The sequence below is a fragment of the Microtus oregoni genome, unplaced genomic scaffold (assembly GCF_018167655.1).
Source record: "Microtus oregoni isolate MIOR12 unplaced genomic scaffold, Mior012 000003F_ref0000135, whole genome shotgun sequence".
NCBI lineage: Eukaryota > Metazoa > Chordata > Mammalia > Rodentia > Cricetidae > Microtus > Microtus oregoni.
The window spans coordinates 32,266,328-32,284,484 of record NW_024543062.1 but is presented as its reverse complement, the minus strand read 5'-3'; the positions used below and the strand labels follow the sequence as shown (position 1 = coordinate 32,284,484).

Genomic DNA, 18,157 nt, shown 5'->3' with positions numbered 1-18,157 from the left:
AGCATGATAGCACAGGAGCAGGGGTGGCAGGCGCACTCGGTGTAACCACAGCTCTCTGACTGGACTTAAGCCTTGCTGAGCAAGAGGGAAATACTGTCTGGTACTGGAAACCTAGCCGGCTACACAGGGCTACTGGGCATGGATCTTGGAGGAGAATCTCTGACGCCACTGTACTAACCCAACATAATCCCTACTACACTCTCAATATCTGTCCTTACACCCACAGGTAAGTGCAGTCCTCAGCTCCCAACAAGAAAACCTTTCTTTGTAACAGACAGAGACCGCTAGAGAAAACCACAACCAATCAAAATGAGAATTGTGGAGCCCAGTTCCAATGGCTACACCTACCATACAACTCCCACTCCAAGACTAAGCGAACATTTCAGAAAAGGGGCCAGAGGATCTGGAACTTGTCATAAAACTGTGCCTCCTGGGAATGTCAGAAGCTACACACACGAAGTATCATCAACATGGCTGTCTAGCATGACCTGAACAAGAAAGACCAACAGACATGCTAAGGCAGACAATGGAAAACTCACAAGGTCTCGGCCTTAACCAGAGAACTGTCAGCAGCTAAGGAACACTGAGGACGGGAGAAATAGTCTACCCCCGGGAAGAGCAAACAGCTGGGCATCCAGTACCAAATGGTCAACCCTGCAAACATACATACAAGTAACATGACATGGACCGGGCAAGTTGTATTCATGTATTTAGGAATATACAACAATTAAAGAAAAAGGTCATGAATTTGAAAGCAAGAGGTGGGTACGTGGGAGGGTTTGGAGGGGGGAAATGATGGAATTATTTTGAATTACATAGCAAAGTTTATTTTTTAAAGATAAGGACTGAGGGTAGGGGGTGAGGTGACTCAATGGAAAGCATTTGCCAGAGGATGAGCTGCCTGTCACCTCTGAAGCAGGGTTACTCACCCGTCTCTCTCTGCTGTGACATCCTGACACAGCAACTGTGCTCAAACAAGCCTTTCTCGTTTGGGGTTTGGTTTTTTGTTTGTTTGTTTTATTTTTATTTTTATTTTGAGACAGGGATTCTCTGTGTAGCACAAATAATAAAAACTCAGAGACAGATATTGGGGTTCAACTGAAGCTCAGAAAAGCAAAACAGTCAGCCACTGGCTCTCACCTTGAGCTCAGTCTGAAATGGTAATCCTGCTTCCAGGCATCTCAGAATGACACTGTGTCTGAGAGCTGTTTCCTCCTGTCTTATATCCCTCTCTAGTGCTGGAATTAAAGGTGTGCACCACTACTACCTGGTTTCTATGGCAAACTAGTGTGGCTACTGGATTAAAGGTGTGTGTCACCACTGCCTGGTCTGTAAAGACGACCAGGGTGGCTGCTTTACTCTCTGATCTTCAGGTAAGCTTTATTTATTAAAATACAAATGAAATATCACTACAGCTCTGGCTGTCCTAGAACTCACTCTGCAGAGCAGGCTGGGCTCAAACATGTGTCTGACTCTAAAGGGGAAAAGGGAGGTGGGAGCACATGGGGCCAAATGCTGACGGCACAGGTCACCTGAGTGACGTAGACAGTTGAGAGCAGAAAGACACAAAACCTGGAGGACACTGGCCGATTCCTTCAAGACTCCGGAGAACCCAGGAACCTCACCTCTTCCCTGCAGCGAGAAAGGAGGGGAGCATACCTCTTCACCCCTAAGATATAGATGCTGACACCACTTTATATTAAGAGAGAAACTGTGTAGAAGGAGCTGAGGGCTGCATTCCTGCCACACGGCTCCTGGCCGCCTGGCTAGCTTATGCCCCGAAATAACAACACACAAATTGTATTCTTTTAAACACTGCTTGGCCCATTATATCTAGCCTCTTCTCAGCTAACTCTCACACCTGGACTAGCCCATTTCTAATAATCTGTGTAGCCCACAAGGTGCCTACCAGGGAAGATCTTAACCTATGTCCATCCTGGGTCGGAGCTTCATCGCATCTGCCCAGGAGAGGGGAGCATGGCGTCTCTGACCTCACTTCCCAGCATTCTATTCTGTCTACTCCACCCTTCTAAAGGCTGGCCTATCAAATGGGCCAAGGCAGTTTATTTATTAGCCAATGACCTTCCTCCATCAAAACTGCTGGCCGAGAAGCAGCAAATTACTTACAGTGTATTTCCCAGAACTGAGAGAAACACTGATTTTTTTTTTTTTGCACAGGCCTGAAACCAAAGCATGATTTATAACAATACATCAAACTTAGCAGCAAATAAATTCCCCCAGCCTTATAAAAACACACCAATAAAGCTCATTCTCCACAAATGACTCAAGACCATCCCAAGTTCACAAATCGCCATGAAAGGATTCCCATCACAGGGAAGAGTCTGTTTCTACTGGTGGTCACTTCCACAGTTTCAGAGGGAACCATTAACATGAGAAACAGAGAAATCCCCATAAAGCAGTCTGTGGAAACTCACCCAGATCTGCCCACCGTGAGTTAAGCCCAAAATTAGTTTCTTATGGAACTTCTGTCTTTCAAGGTACCTGATAGAACCAAGGACAATACTAGAAAAATCTAAGAGCAGGAGCTATAGCTCTATAAACTATAATTGATGCACTGTAATAGCCCAGGTACATAGTAACTGCTCAGTAAATACCAGTTGTGAGGAGGAAGGTGGTCCCTGCAAGATGCAAATGTTTCAGTTACCTCTGGCCATGATCCTGCTGTGTAACAAGTACTGCAATAACTGTGCAAATGTATCAGTTACTTCTGGCCACAATTCTGCTGCCTAACAAGTATTGCAATAGCTACAAACTGTTCTTTTTATAGTTGCCTCCATGAGTCTTAAGACTGACTGTAATTCTTCTGACCCTAGCTGAATTCACCCCCATGTTTTCCAGTCATTCTGGCTGGTGTCTCATGACCTCAGGTGGGATAGCCAGCCTCTCTTCCTCTTATCTCCCTGTATGTGTCTTTCATATTCCCCTGGAAGGCTGCCCTGGGATATTTTTTCAGCTACCATTGGCATGTTCCCATCAGGACATTTTGGTACCAAAAGAGCAAGGAATACACGTACCTTTGCTGCCATGATGCTTGCTAGTGTCATTGGACAAAACATGTCAGGTGTCATGCCAGATTCAAGAAGGGACTAAGTGGCAAATGACATCAAATGCTGGTCTACCACAGAGCAATACCCAATTCCCATGCTTCCATTCCTAGCCCATGCCACATCCGGTTACCTAAACCCATGGAGGAGGAAAAACAGAAATCAAGAAACACCAGCTTCTCATATGGGAAACTGGTGACCACACAGCTCTTTAGTGAGAGACACACTTGTTTGGAGGGCACACACAAATCTTTTTATTTATTCTTTAATGATTTCACAGCTGGGCAGTGGTGGTGCACACCTTTAATCCTAGCACTCCAGAGGCAGAGGCAGGTAGATCTCTGTGAGTTCGAGGCCAGCCTGGTCTACAAGAGCTAGTTCGAGGACAGGCTTCAAAGCTACAGAGAAACCCTGTCTCAAAAAAACAAAAAAACAAAAAAAAAAGATGATTTCACAAATGTATACATTGTACATCGATCAGATGAAACCCCCCCCCCTCCTCCAAATTCTCCGATTTGTCTTGAACTGGAAGCAACCCTCCCACCTCTTGGGTGCTGAAGTAATGGGCATCTGTCTGCACACCTAACTGACACTCGTAACTGACACTCGAAACTTTTAAAGTCTCAGAACCATCGCCAATGACCCTCCAACTGCTGTCTTTCAAGTTTCTGTGAGCTGCAAGACAGCGCTCACAGGTCTTCTGAGAAGGTGGAGTCTCGGATAGCTTTTTCAGAGAAGCAGGATGCAGGGGACGGCCACTCTGTGTTGGCTGGTCACTTTGACCATGGCTAGAGCATCAGCACTAGCATGAGATGCTCCCTCCGCGTTGGCTGCCTCTGGAGCGCAGGCTGGCTGTGCAGTGAGGACAGTAAAGAACTCACCCCCCAGGAACAAGGCCTCGTCCAGGAGGGACTGTGGGTCCATCCACTCAGCTCAAAACACATCACCTGTGGCTAGTTCACCCTTCCCCGGGTGGGATCCAGTGCTCACCTCCTGGCTGGAACTTACCTTGGCCATGTCGTCATCCTTTTCTTGCTTTGACTGACACCTTTGCCCTTCCATATAATTTTCTCATTTCCTACGACTACAGAATAAGATGTATTTGTCTTCTGTTCTCATAAAACAAAGACCAATGCCTTCTAGCATTCACGAACCCTCTGTGCTTGCCAATATTCTGGGGACAGGGACTGAGGGGTGCTGCAGTGTGTACTCTGGTCTCAGACTTCCCTTCAAAAGTGCCCCCCACTACTCTGTGGGTACCTACTGAAGCTGTCTGTCACAGCTTCCATAGCAATGGGTGTGGTCTAACAGAGAAAGTCTAACTCCTGAACCAGGCTGGTTCTGGAGTTGTCATGTGACTTAACCAAGACCAATCTGGAATTTTTTTTCTTTTGTTTTGTTTTATTTTGGGATTTTGGTTTTTCGAGACAGAGTGTCTCCGTGGCTTTGGAGCCTGTCCTGGAACTTGTTCTGTAGACCAGGCTGGCCTCAAACTCATAGAGATCCACCTGCCTCTGCCTCCCAAGTACTGGGATTAAAGGTGTGTGCCATCACTGCCCGACCCAATCAAGAATCCTTAATAATCTCCAATTGTCTCAGGGAGTACTGAGTATTGCCCTTGGTGTCCCAAGGCTGAAATCTGGTCTGCCACATGCTCACGCTACTCAGAAGCAACCTGGTTCTTCCTGCCAGGTGGTTCTGGGTCTAGAGATCTGGTGGCGTCACCTCCACAGTGTCCATCTGGCCATGGTTACCAGGGTAATCTGCTATTGGTCCTTTGTGGGTCACCTTGTTGTCCTGTTTGGATCCTCGGCTGTTCCCACTCTGAGTTGCCAACTCCCTGCACTGTGCTCCTGGCCAGACCCTCGCCACCCTCTCCCGGGCATCCTCTAGCCCACAACCACAGTAAGCTTCTCTGCTGCACATTAAACCAGCTTTCCTTACTTTAAAAACCCGAGACTTCCCATCAGTCTTAGAATCTGACCTGAGTTCTTCACCACAGCCCACAGGGCTGCAGAAGATCTGACCCCAGCCTGCTCCCTTCCTCATCTCCTGCCTTTCTCCCACTTAGAGCCTGATTCCAAGCCCTGCCCTAAACCGGGCCTCCCTGGGTCAGTCTCTGCTCTCCTCTGAGCCTTTGCCCGTGTTGCTCACTCAGCCTTGCAAGACCTCCTTACTCCCCACCCAGCTTCCTCAGCTCCTCTGCCTGCGGTAAGTGCTGGTATAAATGCCCTTCTTCAGAGACCTTCTACCCCAAAGCCAGTAGAAAGTCCACGGTCACTTTGATTGTGTCTTGGTGCCCTGGATGTTTCTCTCATAGGATCATCACCATCTCACCCACTTACCAAGCCAGCCTAGCACCACAGGGCAGATCTGTGTCACCATCATATTGTGTGTTCAGTGTCTTGATCACCCTAAAGGAATAGAACAGAGAGAGACAGAGTCAGAGTCGCGGGGGATAGAGAAGGTGCAGCATTTTCAGAGCATAAACTGCATAAACTGGGCACAGTGGCATTTATATACAGCCCAACACCCAGGAGGTGTTAGTAGAAGAACAAGAAGTTCAAAGTCATCCCCAGCTATATAGAATGCGTTCAAGGTTATCTGGGCACGGCCAGCCCATTCAAATTAACATGTAAAATTGACATGACCCCCAGCTCAGAACCACAGATCTATCAGATTTAAAAAGAAGAAGAGGAGGGAGGAAGAGGAGGAGGAAGGAGGAAGAGGAGGAGGAAGAAGAAGAGGAGGAGGAGGAAGAAGAGGAGGAGGAAGAAGAAGAAAACAGTGGAATCACATAGTCTGAGGTCATCACTGGGGTCCTATGGTCCTGAAGCTGTCTTGGGTTGAGTTCTCTAGAAACAGACCCTGAGCGAAGATTGGCATCTTATTAGGGTTCATTCAGAACTCACGTAGGGTGAGAATCTCGAAGCAGGAGCTCATGAAGAGGTCATGGAGGGGTGTTGCTCACTTGCTTGCTCCCCATGGCTTGCTCAGCCTGCTTTCTTATAGAACCCAGGACTAGCAGCCCAGGGATGGCCCCACACACACACAATGGGCTGAACCCTCCCACATCAATCACTGACTAAGAAAATGTCATACAGCTGGATCTTATGGAGGCATTTACTCAATGGAGGTTTCATCGTCTCAGATGGCTCTAGCTTGTGTGGAGCAAGCCAGCTTAGGGAGGGAGCACTCACCAAGATCAGCAGATTAGCCTGGGTGTCAGTCCTCAGCTCCCATCTGTTTGAGGCAGAGTCTCTTGCTTGCTGTGGCGCACTCTGTGGCACTCTAAGTGGTTCGTGAGCTTCGGAGATGTTCCTATCTCAGCGCAGGTGCGCTGAGGCTGCAGACGCCTGGGTCAACACGCATTCGGAATGGGTGTCCTTGCTTTCACGGCAAGTGCTTTACTTCACTCCGGATCCATCTTCCCAGCCCAAAGCTGCTAGTTTAAGAAGCAAAGGTTGTCTAGGAACTCAACTCACACCTGGTTCCCCCGAAGAACTCCCCAATGCCACCACCCTCTCTGATTAAGGCCGAGCTCATTCCCCAGTAATTAAAGAGAGTTTTCTCAGCTCCCGAAATTAAACCCTTTGATGTCTACCCAAAGCCCTCCCAGGTGAACTGTGCAAGAGAGGCAGAGGCGTTAAAAGCTTGGTTTTCCTTGGTCAGCAGGTGCCCACCTTCATTTCCACAGTTCCTGTTACTATGACAACACAGCTTCCACCCACAGAGCTTTTGGGATTCTGGGTGAATCTAAGGGACATGGAGGTCTGCAGCCCCTCTGCCCAGTAGCCCCCATGCCACCTCAAACAGATGAAGCAGAGGGTCTAGAGAAGCAGGGGATTATGGGAGTGGTGGCTCCTCTAGGGCCTCATTGCATCCTGATTGAACCCCAGCAGGAGGGGAAGAAAGTGCTAGTCACTTCTTGGTGAGGCTGAGAGTACCCTGACCACCTGAGCACAGCTTGGGGAGTTTCCTGTGTGCGCAGATAAATCCCACCCCTACAGCAACCTGACCTAGAATCAAAGAGACTTGACCACTAGGCAGAAACTGTTGCTAGGCCTGAAGAGGGAAGAGGCATCAAGATGGCCCTGGCAGCCCTTTTCTCATGACAAGTCTCCCAAGGAAGCCTTCCGCATCGTACCCACAGGAAGGTGACAGCATGTGGCTTCCACAGCTGGATCATAAATGACATTGCCCAAAACACACTTGGGAGGCAGAGGCAGGCAGATCTACTTTGAGGCTAGTCAGAGCTACACAGCCTTTCTCAAACATCATTGGACTCATTTTTGGTTGTTTGTTTTTATTTTTATTTTTCTCTGTATAGCCCTGGAATCCCCTCTGTAGACCAGACCAGTCTCAGACTTAGAGATCTGCCTGTCTCTGCCTCCCAAGCATTGGAGCTAAAGGCATTTGCCATGCCCAGCTGGCATTGTGCTCTCAAGCCATTCATACTGGGATGCCCAAGCTCCAGACAAGCCTTCAGACACTGCAGGGCACAACGAATCTTCACTGATCTCAAGAGATACCTCCAGGGGGCTGGAGAGATGGCTCAGAGGTTAAGAGCATTGCGTGTTCTTCCAAAGGACCCGAGTTCGATTCCCAGCAACCACATGGTGGCTCACAACCATCTGTAATGAGGTCTGGTGCCCTCTTCTAGCAGGCATATATGCAAACAGAATATTGTATCCATAATAAATAAATAAATATTAAAAAAAAAACTTCTCTTGGGAGAGGTTTTAAAAAAAAAAAAAGAGATACCTCCATTGCCAGCGGTACAGTGATGTTTGTGGGAGGCCTCAGCTGGGCATCTGCCTCCTCTAGCAAGACATGGCCAACACGCAGAGACATGAAGGCTTGTGTTTGGTCTGGTGTGTTCATAATGGACATATTTTCCATGTAACCATTTTCTAGGGGTTTTGTCACGCGTCAAGATAAACATTAAAAAAAGAAGAACTCTACCTAAAACAGAAGGCTAAGGATGGAGAAAGTCAGCTTTTTAATATTGCTTCAGGGAATCATATATTATGCACTCAACGCAGTTGAGTTCAGAGAGCAGAGAGAAAGCAGAGCAGCCTCTCCTGAGAGGGGTTAGAGGAGCAAAGCCATTCCAGGGGAGTACAGCCCCCTGGTGACCACACAGCCAGCACTGCTCTGACGCCCCATCACATTCCCCTGCATGCTCTGTGGTTCTGCTGTTATAGTTTAGATTTTCTTTTCAGTATATTTCAATCATGTTCCTTCCCTTTCCCTGCAAGTCCTCCAAGATCAGCTTCTCTCAGATTTCAGCCCGGCCCACAGACACGCCTACTATTTAACATTCTGCAAATTTCACTTAACTATCCAGCCCTGATGAGTCTTTTGAAAAACCAGGGGTCCTGTCAACTGTCAGGCTGTACCCAGCATGAGAGCTGAACTCGGGTTCCCTGTCATGCCCACCTCTCCCTCAGTGTCTCTCACTTGCCAGCAGACCCCTCCGAATGTCTGGATTTGCCCCGCCTAAATTCATTAGAGATTATTTATACTGGCCTTCCAAGAATTCCTGGAGAGAGGAAGACTTTAAATTTGGCAGTTTGAAAGTGGGGTGTGGTGGCGCATGCCTTTAATCCCAGCACTCGGGAGCCAGGTGGATCTCTGTGAGTTCGAGGCCAGCCTGGTCTACAAGAGCTAGTTCCAGGACAGGCTCTAAAACTACAGTAAAACCCTGTTTCGAAAAAGAGAGGGGGGGGGGAGGAAGGAAGGAAGGAAGGAAGGAAGGAAGGAAAGAAAGAAAGAAAGAAGAAAGGCTGAGCAAGCCATGAGGAGCAAGCCAGTAAGCAGCACCCTCCAAGGCCTCTGCATCAGCTCCTGCCTCCAGGCTCCTGCCCTGACTTCCATCATTGATGAAGTTGTGCCTGTGCTGTGAGACACCCCCCACACACACAAGAGCACCACAGAGCTGGTATCTGATGCAAATACACAGGAACTTATTCAATACGAGCTCAGCCCAAACTGTCATCCAGCACTGCTATACAGCGGGTGGAGGAGAGCAGTCCTGCACCTCTGGGCTTGGGAGTTCTTAAGGGAAAAACCACAGCAGGGCAGGGTGGTACAGCCTTGGCGTTTCGGGACTGGGTAAGGTTATGCAACCTTAAGGTTATGGCTGGGGTCTAGGGGAATATTCTTTTCTTTTCTTTTTTCTTTTCTTTTCTTTTCTTTTTTTTTGGTTTTTCGAGACAGGGTTTCTCTGTGGCTTTGGAGCCTGTCCTGGAACTAGCTCTGTAGACCAGGCTGACCTCGAACTCACAGAGATCCGCCCGCCTCTGCCTCCCGAGTGCTGGGATTAAAGGTGTGCGCCACCATCGCCCGGCCTCTAGGGGAATTTTCAAGCAATGGTTATGAAAACCCACAAGGGCATCTGGAACCTGCAAATGTGTTTACCCAAGTTTCTCAGTGGCTGGCTCACCCAGGTGGTTGCCCTGATCTGGGCCCTGGCAGTTAGGAGCCCTTCTTGGAACTGTTTATGACTTCGCTGGAGTTTAATTCGTCCCCTGGCTAGGTCCTATCTAAAACGGAGTTCTTTCTCAAAATGGAGTTTGTTCTGCTCCTTCAATGAACAGTGTCACTGCAACCCAAATAAACCCTTTCCTCCCCAACATGCTTTTTGGTCATGGTGTTTCATTGCAACAGCAGAAACCCTAACTGAGACAACCAAGACAATCACCACACTAATTCTGCATCCTGAGAACTCTATGGTTTGTCCTGCTGCTGGTATTTCCAATTCAAGTGGCAAGATTTCTCGAGCACCTGCTATGAGCCACACTGTACGGATGGGAGGTGGGAAACTGAGGGCTCAACAGACAAGGACGAAAGCTGGTCCCTCACTTCACAACGTTCCTCTGGTGCCTGTCAAAACAAGTGACTCTGGTCGTAAGCCCCAACTCTGGCCTGCTCCTAGGCACTGTAGTCTGGGCTGGGGGTCAACAGTTCTCCTCAACCAGACTCAGGAGGAGGCTCGAAGGTCCAATGGGGGCTCTCCTCAGGGCTGGGGCAGTCTGCAGCTCAGAAGCTTTCTTCTGTGGAGAAAAAATAAAGTAATAACCCCTTGGTGTTTTTCTCAAAGCAACTCTGATGGTTGGGTGTGGTGGCCACACCATTAACCTCATCACCGGTGGGGCAGAGGCAAGAGGAGCTCTGTGAGTTTGAGATTAACCTTGTCTACAGAGTGAGTTTGTGGCCAACCCGAGCTACACAGAAATCCTGTCTCACAAAACAATAGCAGGAAAAGAAAGTAACTCTACTGAATAGACATTACTCATTAAATGTCCTATCTGTCAGATGTATAGATTTAGACTCAAAACCCCAGAAAAAGAAACATGATCACCACTTGGGAGGGTAGGGCAAGAGGACTGCTGTGAGGCCAGCCTGGGCTACACAGTGAGTTCCAGACCAATTTGTGCTACCATCTCAATAAAATCAAATGAAATGAAAAATGTAAAGATTCCATAAGCATGTTCGTTACCTGCAGGTGACAGATTGGCAAATTAGACTGTCACTATCAAATAAGTTCAGCTCAGTTTACAAGTGACAGAGCTGGGATTTGAATCCAGGGCAGTGTGACTCCACAGAAGAATCCACAAATCTGAGGGCTAAAGCACAGTAGGAGCCAGTAGGTGTAAACGAACTCTTGCTACCAAGCTTTGGTGACCTGAGTGCAATCCTCGAGACCTCGAATCCTAGTAGACCTCTGTGTGTGTGTGTGTGTGTGTGTGTGTGTGTGTGTGTGTGCGCGCGCGCGCGCACACACACACACACTCTCTCTCGCTTTCTCTCTCTTTCTCTCTCTCTCTCTCTCTCTCTCACACACACACACACACACACACACAAGCATTAAGGCAAAACGTTTTTGGTTTTTGCTTTTTTAATTAAGAAAGGTGGGCTGTTATCCCATTCCGCAGCTGGGAAAACTGCAGAAGGGAGTGCCTTGGCCCAAGGTCACAGGAGGCTGAGGACAAATCTGAATCTGAGCGCCCACGCGCTGGATGCTCCGTTTCACTGTTTGTGGGTTAACACGGAGGCGTCAGCTCTGCACCACGGAAACCTATCTGCTAGCCGAAAGGCCATAGCAGGCTGCTCCACAGAATGCAAACTAAAAAGATCAGGGAGGGCATGGTGCATCAGAAGGATCTCTGTGAATATCTAAGCCAGCTTGCGCTACGCAGTGAATTTCTTTTTTTTTTTTTCTTTTTTTTGATTTTTCGAGACAGGGTTTCTCCGTAGCTTTTGGTTCCTGTCCTGGAACTAGCTCTTGTAGACCAGGCTGGCCTCGAACCCACAGAGATCTGCCTGCCTCTGCCTCCCGAGTGCTGGGATTAAAGGCGTGCGCCACCACCGCCCGGCTACGCAGTGAATTTCAAGACAGCCTGGGTGGCACAGAGAGACCCTGTCCCAAAGACAAAAACAAGAAAACGGCTAGAGGGGACAAGAGAGAGGAAAGAAAAGGGACAAACCCGAAACCGGGGCTAAGAAGTGGAAAACTTTGGGTGGCGTGGCTAACGCCATTGCACACAAGAGAAACTGAGGCACACGAAGTCCAGTCCGAGGGCAGGAAATGTTAGCAGCAGCAGTAGCTGCGCCGGGTCGACCGGACGCGAGCTCTCCCACCGATCAGGGACCTCGACTCTTCCCCCCCGTCGCTTATTGGTCGCTCCCGGAACGCGACGCACAAGCGACAGCCAATAGGAGCGGCACACGGCGCGCCTTTCCCAGGGAGGCCGAGGCCAACTCGAGAACCCGGAAGCACGACGGATGGACAGGTGGAAAAAGCCAATCCACCGCTGCGAGGGTGGCAAGCCGTCCAATGGCGAGGTGCGGGGGCGGGGCCGACGACCGAGGCAGCAGGGAACCAAGCCCGCGCGGCGGCTTGGATGGTGCGGCGGGCACGATCTCTGGGCCCTTGCGGCAGGCCTTGCGCCTCTCCCTGCCTCAGTTTCCCCCTTCAGGAGTAAGCCCAGCATGCTGGGCTGGAGCAGCTGCACAAGCCGCGCGCAGTGATGACGTGGCGGGTAAGGCCCTCGAGCCCCGGCGCCGCCTGTCAGAACCGCGGCGTCCCTCTTCTGTAAGCCGGAGCTACAGGTAGCTTGCTCTGTCCACAGGGGCTGACAGGATGCAAGGCTAGCGGCCAGCGGTGCGCGGCACACCATAGTTGCCCAATAAATGCTTATTGTTGGCAAGATGGCGTGTGCATACCTGGCACCTCGCTCCCCGGTCAGCCCCGAGCTCCTGTCCGCCCTTACTGAGGTGTGGCATCACCCACTGGTGTGGCTCAGGTCCTGGGCTCCCGGTCCATGATGGATAAGTCAGGAAAGGAAGGCCAGAAGGCACTGAGGCGGCGTTCGTGTGGTAACACATCAAGACACCAGATATTTGTTTTTGTCCAAGAATGTGGTGTGTGTACACGCGCGTGTGCAGGAGTGGTGGTCTAAACACTGGGTGTCCAGTGGCAACACACACTGGTCCTAGTGAAATGGTGGACCTCATGGCCGAGAAGTTCCCGGCTTCACCTCTCTGAGCGGATTTCCCCACCTGGAGGGGGCGGCGTGGAAACATCACCTCCTGTGGTTATGGCCTGTTACTAATATATTTAATAAGTGCTCGGTAAATGTGTGAGATGTCCACCACAGCACCCAGGAGGTAGGAATCAGCAGGAGGCTTTCCCGGCTGCCCCTCCCCCATCTCGCTGGTCCCTCAGCATCAGAAAGTGTACTGATTCTTCACACCTGTTTCCATCAGTAATCACGTTCTTGGGAACAGGTCCATCTCCCTGCCTCATTCTCTACAATGCTTGGTTCCTCACAGATTCTGCTCTCCCTCTGTGGTGGGACAAGTGCTCCAGGCCCAGCCGTTAGTCCAGATGACATGCCGATGGCTTCAGTGATGGCAGTGGCTGAACCCAGATGGGTCTCGGTCTGGGGCCGTTTCCTGTGGCTGACACTGCTGAGCATGGCCCTGGGGTCGCTGCTGGCCCTGCTGCTGCCCCTGGGAGCTGTGGAAGAGCAGTGTCTGGCTGTGCTCAGAGGTTTCCACCTGCTCAGGAGCAAACTGGACAGGGGCCAGCATGTGGTCACCAAGTGCACCAGTCCATCCACAGAGCTCAGTGTCACCTCTGGGGATGTGGGGCTGCTGACTGTCAAGACTAAGACGTCTCCAGGTGAGCACGCTGGCTGTCTCGCCCATGTTAGTTAAGACTGATGTTTAGAATGCCCGAGAGTCCTGTGTGCAGGCGTGAGCGTGTTATGGTGAATGAGGCACGCCGGGAACTCCAATTTGGTGAGTGACTGAGAACGGGTGTCCCTGTGTGTGGAGGGGACTAACAAAGTGTGAGGCCTGGGCAGCAGCTCAGCTAAGTGGGAGTGGCTCAAGGAAAAGAGCCTGAGAACAGCGCTCCAGCTAGAAACCAGGGGATGGAAGCTGAGTAAGTGCCGACCCTCAGAGGCAACCCACGGCTGGGAAGAGGACTGTGTCCAAAGTGGGTCCCTCCATTACTGTCCCGTGCCCACAGTGACGTGTTGCAGCAGCCTGTTGCTACCCACTGGATGCCAGCAGCACACTGCCCCCAGTGGTGACGACTAGACATTACCACGAACTGGAATGATTAAAAGCAGTGCGGCGGGAGGCATAGCCCTGATAGAACACTTGCCTGTGTGCACATGGGCCTGGGTCACAGCCCCACAACTGCTGGAAAACCAAAACAGTCCAGGCATGGGAAGTCCCTGGGGGTTAGCTGAGTAGGAGCTGTTGGCATTCCTAGGCTCGAGAGATAGGGCCACCCAACCACAGGGGAGGCTGCCACACTGTAGGGAGGGCACAGGGATAGTTAATACCCTGTTTCTATGTCCAGGCAGGCGGCAGGGGAGCCCAGCTGGTGCCTCCAAGGGTACAGAGTGGTTCAGGACACAGCCCATTGACCAGCATCCCACCCCACAGCTACAAGACAGACCCATACAGGGATATCTCCTGAGTGTCCCCAGCAGGCCACCCTCCTCATTAAGCCACTCTGGCTCTCTTCCAGCAGGGAAGCTGGAAGCCAAGGCTGCACTGAACCAAGCCCTGGAGATGAAGCGTCAGGGCAAGAGAGAGAAAGCCCACAAGCTCTTTCTGCACGCCCTCAAGATGGACCCTGGCTTCGTAGATGCACTCAATGAGTTTGGCATCTTCTCAGAAGAGGAAAAGGACATCATTCAGGCAGATTACTTATACACCAGGGCACTGACCATTTCACCCTTCCACGAGAAAGCGCTGGTCAACCGGGATCGGACGCTGCCGCTTGTGGAGGAGATTGACCAGAGGTACTTTAGCATCATCGACAGCAAAGTGAAGAAGGTCATGTCCATACCCAAGGGGAGCTCAGCGCTGCGCAGGGTCATGGAGGAGACCTACTACCACCACATCTACCACACGGTGGCAATCGAGGGCAACACCCTCACCCTCTCAGAGATCAGGCACATCCTGGAGACCCGCTACGCTGTGCCAGGAAAGAGCTTGGAGGAGCAGAACGAGGTGATTGGCATGCATGCGGCCATGAAGTACATTAACACTACCCTGGTCTCCCGCATTGGGTCTGTCACCATCGATGACATGCTAGAGATCCATAGAAGGGTGCTGGGGTATGTGGATCCAGTGGAGGCGGGAAGGTTTCGGAGGACCCAGGTCCTGGTGGGACACCACATTCCGCCCCATCCCCGGGACGTGGAGAAGCAAATGCAGGAGTTCACACAGTGGCTTAATTCAGAGGACGCCATGAATCTGCACCCGGTTGAGTTCGCAGCCTTGGCCCATTACAAACTTGTGTACATCCACCCTTTCATCGATGGCAATGGGAGAACCTCCCGCCTGCTGATGAACCTGATCCTGATGCAGGCAGGGTACCCCCCTATCACCATACGCAAGGAACAGAGGTCAGAGTACTACCACGTATTAGAAGTCGCCAACGAGGGTGACGTGCGGCCCTTCATCCGCTTCATTGCTAAGTGTACGGAGGTCACATTGGACACACTGCTCCTTGCCACCACTGAGTACTCCGTGGCACTGCCGGAAGCCCAGCCCAACCATTCTGGGTTCAAGGACACACTCCCCGTGAGGCCCTAAACCGCTAGCTAGCCCTCCCCCTTGGCAACAAGGGAAGCCAGGAGATGGCATCCAAAGAACAGCTTTCTAGAAACAGCTCTCCCTAATAGCAAAAGGAGATATCTAAACATTCTTTACCTCCAGATGTTTTTTAGTTGAGAAAGAAAACTAAATTATCAAGCCTTGTCTTTAGGATAATTTATACTTCAGCCCAGCTATTTATTTTCCCAAGCCACCTAGCAGTGCCAAGTGGTGCTGTGACCACTGCATCTGTGGTGATCCCAGTACCCTGCAGAGGCAGCCGTGCTCCCTCCTCTTATGTCCTGAGCCTGGCTTCTGGACAGAATTTGCACTAAGGTGGGGGCAGAGGTGCCAGATCTGTGGGACAAAGCCCAAGACCACTCAGATGCCTTTGAGGTCCTGTGACTTCAGAGGGCTGCAGTCCTAAGCAAAACCTGCTCTGCTGTGATGGACTTTCACTCCTGAGACAGGAAGCAGACGCTGCCATCTCCAGAGGGAGACTGCAGATTCCCAGAGACCCCCAGAGCCACTAACTTGCTAGCCTGCCGGCAGAGATGTTATTTTCCTATCTAGACCTCTCAGAACGGCCAGCGTGGCTTTTTCTTTCTTCTGAACTTCACTTGCATCAACTCAGACCAGATGTGTTAGACAAGCTTTTCAGCTGTACCATCACCCCATAAAGCAAGTCTGCTTTTACTTCCCACTCAGTCTCCTGCACAAAGACCCCAGACAATGGCTCTGAGGGCCTGGAGGTGAGGCTCAGTGTAGCACCTACCTAGTAGCATGTGCCATGCCCCAGGCACCACCTCTAACAAAAAGAAAAAAAAAAGAAAAAATATCCCACCAACTCCAAATAAGCATTCCTGATAAAAGAATTAAAACAAAACACCTGTGACCACAGCCCAGCCTGGTCCCTTTTGTCCTGTGTTTCTAAACCACCTTCCCCTATAAAGCCATTCTAGGGTCTAACGTCCCCTAGTATAGGTGGTTGCCTTGGAATGGCCTTGCTTTTCCAGTACCTTGTAAAGCGATACTGTTCAGCCTGATAAATGCATTTCAACGCTGTCACCTTAGAAAAAATAATTTTCCAATCATACATGGCTAAGTGCCAATTTGACTGCTGCTATTTAGTCAGAATGGCTAGAGATCACTGGGTTTTGTTCTGAGGGACAGCCTAGGAGTCCTAAGCGCACTGCACTTTGTTTGAATGATGGTAAATTCATTCCAGGTGTCAAACCTCCAGTTCGGCGCTGCCAATTGATGTGTCAATGTTCACAGATACTCAGTGGTAGTTCCGAGGGGCTGAGAAGAGTGGAAAGGCGTGTGCATGCAGTTGAGCCTCACGACAGCTCGCCAGCGCACGGCAGTACAGCCCCAAGTCCCAAGCTCCTTGCTCTTCTCTGCAGCATCCCGAGTCTCACAGGGTGCTTGCTTGGTCCTGTAGTGAGAACCTGCACTTTAGCTACGTGTGGAAGATATTTTAACAAATTACTGGTTCTAATAAAATATTTTGTTACATAAAATTGTGTTGCCTTGTTCAGGGAGGGAGCACTGAGCTGCCACTGTGTAGATTGCTCTAAGAACAGACCTCAGAGGGTGCCTGCCCTGAGCTAAATTCACTAAGTATTTTACCCAGATTAAAAATGATTTTTGTTGTTCTCTTCCGATGTCCTCAGTGGGCTTTTCTGGCGTGTGGAAAGGCTTACCTGTGTCATGAACCCTGTGGAGAGCATGAAGTCATACCTGAGTACTGGACACCAGTAAGAGAACCAGATGGCTTCTGTGAGACCATCAGGAAAGCAACACAGACACAGTGGGATTAGCTCAGTCACTGTCTTCCCAGTACTCTCCCTCTGAACTGCCCAGTCGGCTCCCTCACAGAGACCCAGCAGGAGCCAGTGCCTCAGTGTGGCCCCTGCTATCCATAGCTGTTATCTAATGGAAAGGTAATGCCTAGAAAAAGGTCTTTGTGTGTTATGTGATAAGGGTGGAGGAGAACCTGCATCTTAAAAGACATTTACAGGGCCGGGTGGTAGTGGCAGCGCATGCCTTTAATTCCAACACTCAGGAGGCAGAGGCAGGCAGATCTGAGTTCGAGGCCAGCCTGCAAGAGCAAGTTCCAGGACAGGTTACACAGAGAAACTCCGTCTCAAAAAACAAAGCAAACATTTGCAGGAAGTGTACATTACCATTGACAGGTGGAAGCTGAACTTGGGCTAGGTCCTGACATTAGATGTTGACTGACAGGTACCCTGGTGTCTGCAAAGGGGAGGTGACCAGGACCTGAGTGCTAAGAGCTCCAAGATGCACAGTCGTAGCTACACTTAAAAAATGCTAAGGGGCTGGAGAGATGGCTCAGCGGCTGTGAACGAGAGCGCCTGTTGCTCTCGCAGGGGACCTTGGTTCTTTCTCTTCCCAGCACTCACATGGCCTACAGTCATCTATCACTTCACTTCCACGTGATCCTCTGCTAAACATAATGGGCACCAGGCCTACACATGGTGCTCATCATACACACATGCAGGCAAAACTCTGAAATCTTCTTAAGGGAGTTCTTTTAAATGTTAAGTTAGAAAAAAAAAAAACCGTTAGGGCTGGGCAGATGGCTGACTGATGCCTAGAAACTCACACACAACAGATACAGGAGCAATGCCCAGCACGCACAGGCTCCTCAGTGTTTTCCTCCAAAGTGCTTCTACACAGTGAGTAGTTTCCTACTGTCTTCCCTGCCCCGCCGGAGGGCTTCATAGCAGAGCGACAGGAGCAAGGTGAGAGGTCAAATTCTCCCACCAGCGTCATGCTGCTACAAAGGCAGGGCTGCTCACTGCTGAGTCGTTTAGTCAAAGGGACACAAGATTTGACTTGCACAAGCTGTTCTGTTAATACACTACTTAGGATGAAGGTGCATCCACGTGAAACACACCTACCGTAAGTGAACACACACACAGCAGCACTGTGCACGG

At 50.3% G+C, this 18,157-nt stretch overlaps 1 protein-coding gene across 2 annotated transcripts; it reads left to right on the top strand.

The window, feature by feature from the left end:
- The first annotated feature begins 11,936 nt into the window (after window positions 1-11,936).
- Ficd (FIC domain protein adenylyltransferase) lies at window positions 11,937-16,717 on the top strand. 2 transcript variants are annotated; one of them, XM_041649287.1, is made up of 3 exons: window positions 11,937-12,112; window positions 12,906-13,257; window positions 14,119-16,717. In XM_041649287.1, exons 1-3 carry the CDS (start codon window positions 12,101-12,103, stop codon window positions 15,192-15,194), a joined length of 1,440 nt encoding a protein of 479 aa, XP_041505221.1. In that variant the 5' UTR covers window positions 11,937-12,100; the 3' UTR covers window positions 15,195-16,717. The 2 variants fall into 2 exon arrangements, with proteins under 2 accessions (XP_041505221.1, XP_041505222.1); XM_041649288.1 differs by lacking the exon at window positions 11,937-12,112 and adding an exon at window positions 12,450-12,740.
- Window positions 16,718-18,157: the final 1,440 nt, after the last annotated feature.

What these genes read in the sequence shown, in the direction of transcription:
- Ficd (XM_041649287.1), top strand. An exon ending in CAAGACTAAGACGTCTCCAG is followed by an intron (nt 13,258 to 14,118) that starts GTGAGCACGCTG and finishes GCTCTCTTCCAG; the next exon opens with CAGGGAAGCTGGAAGCCAAG.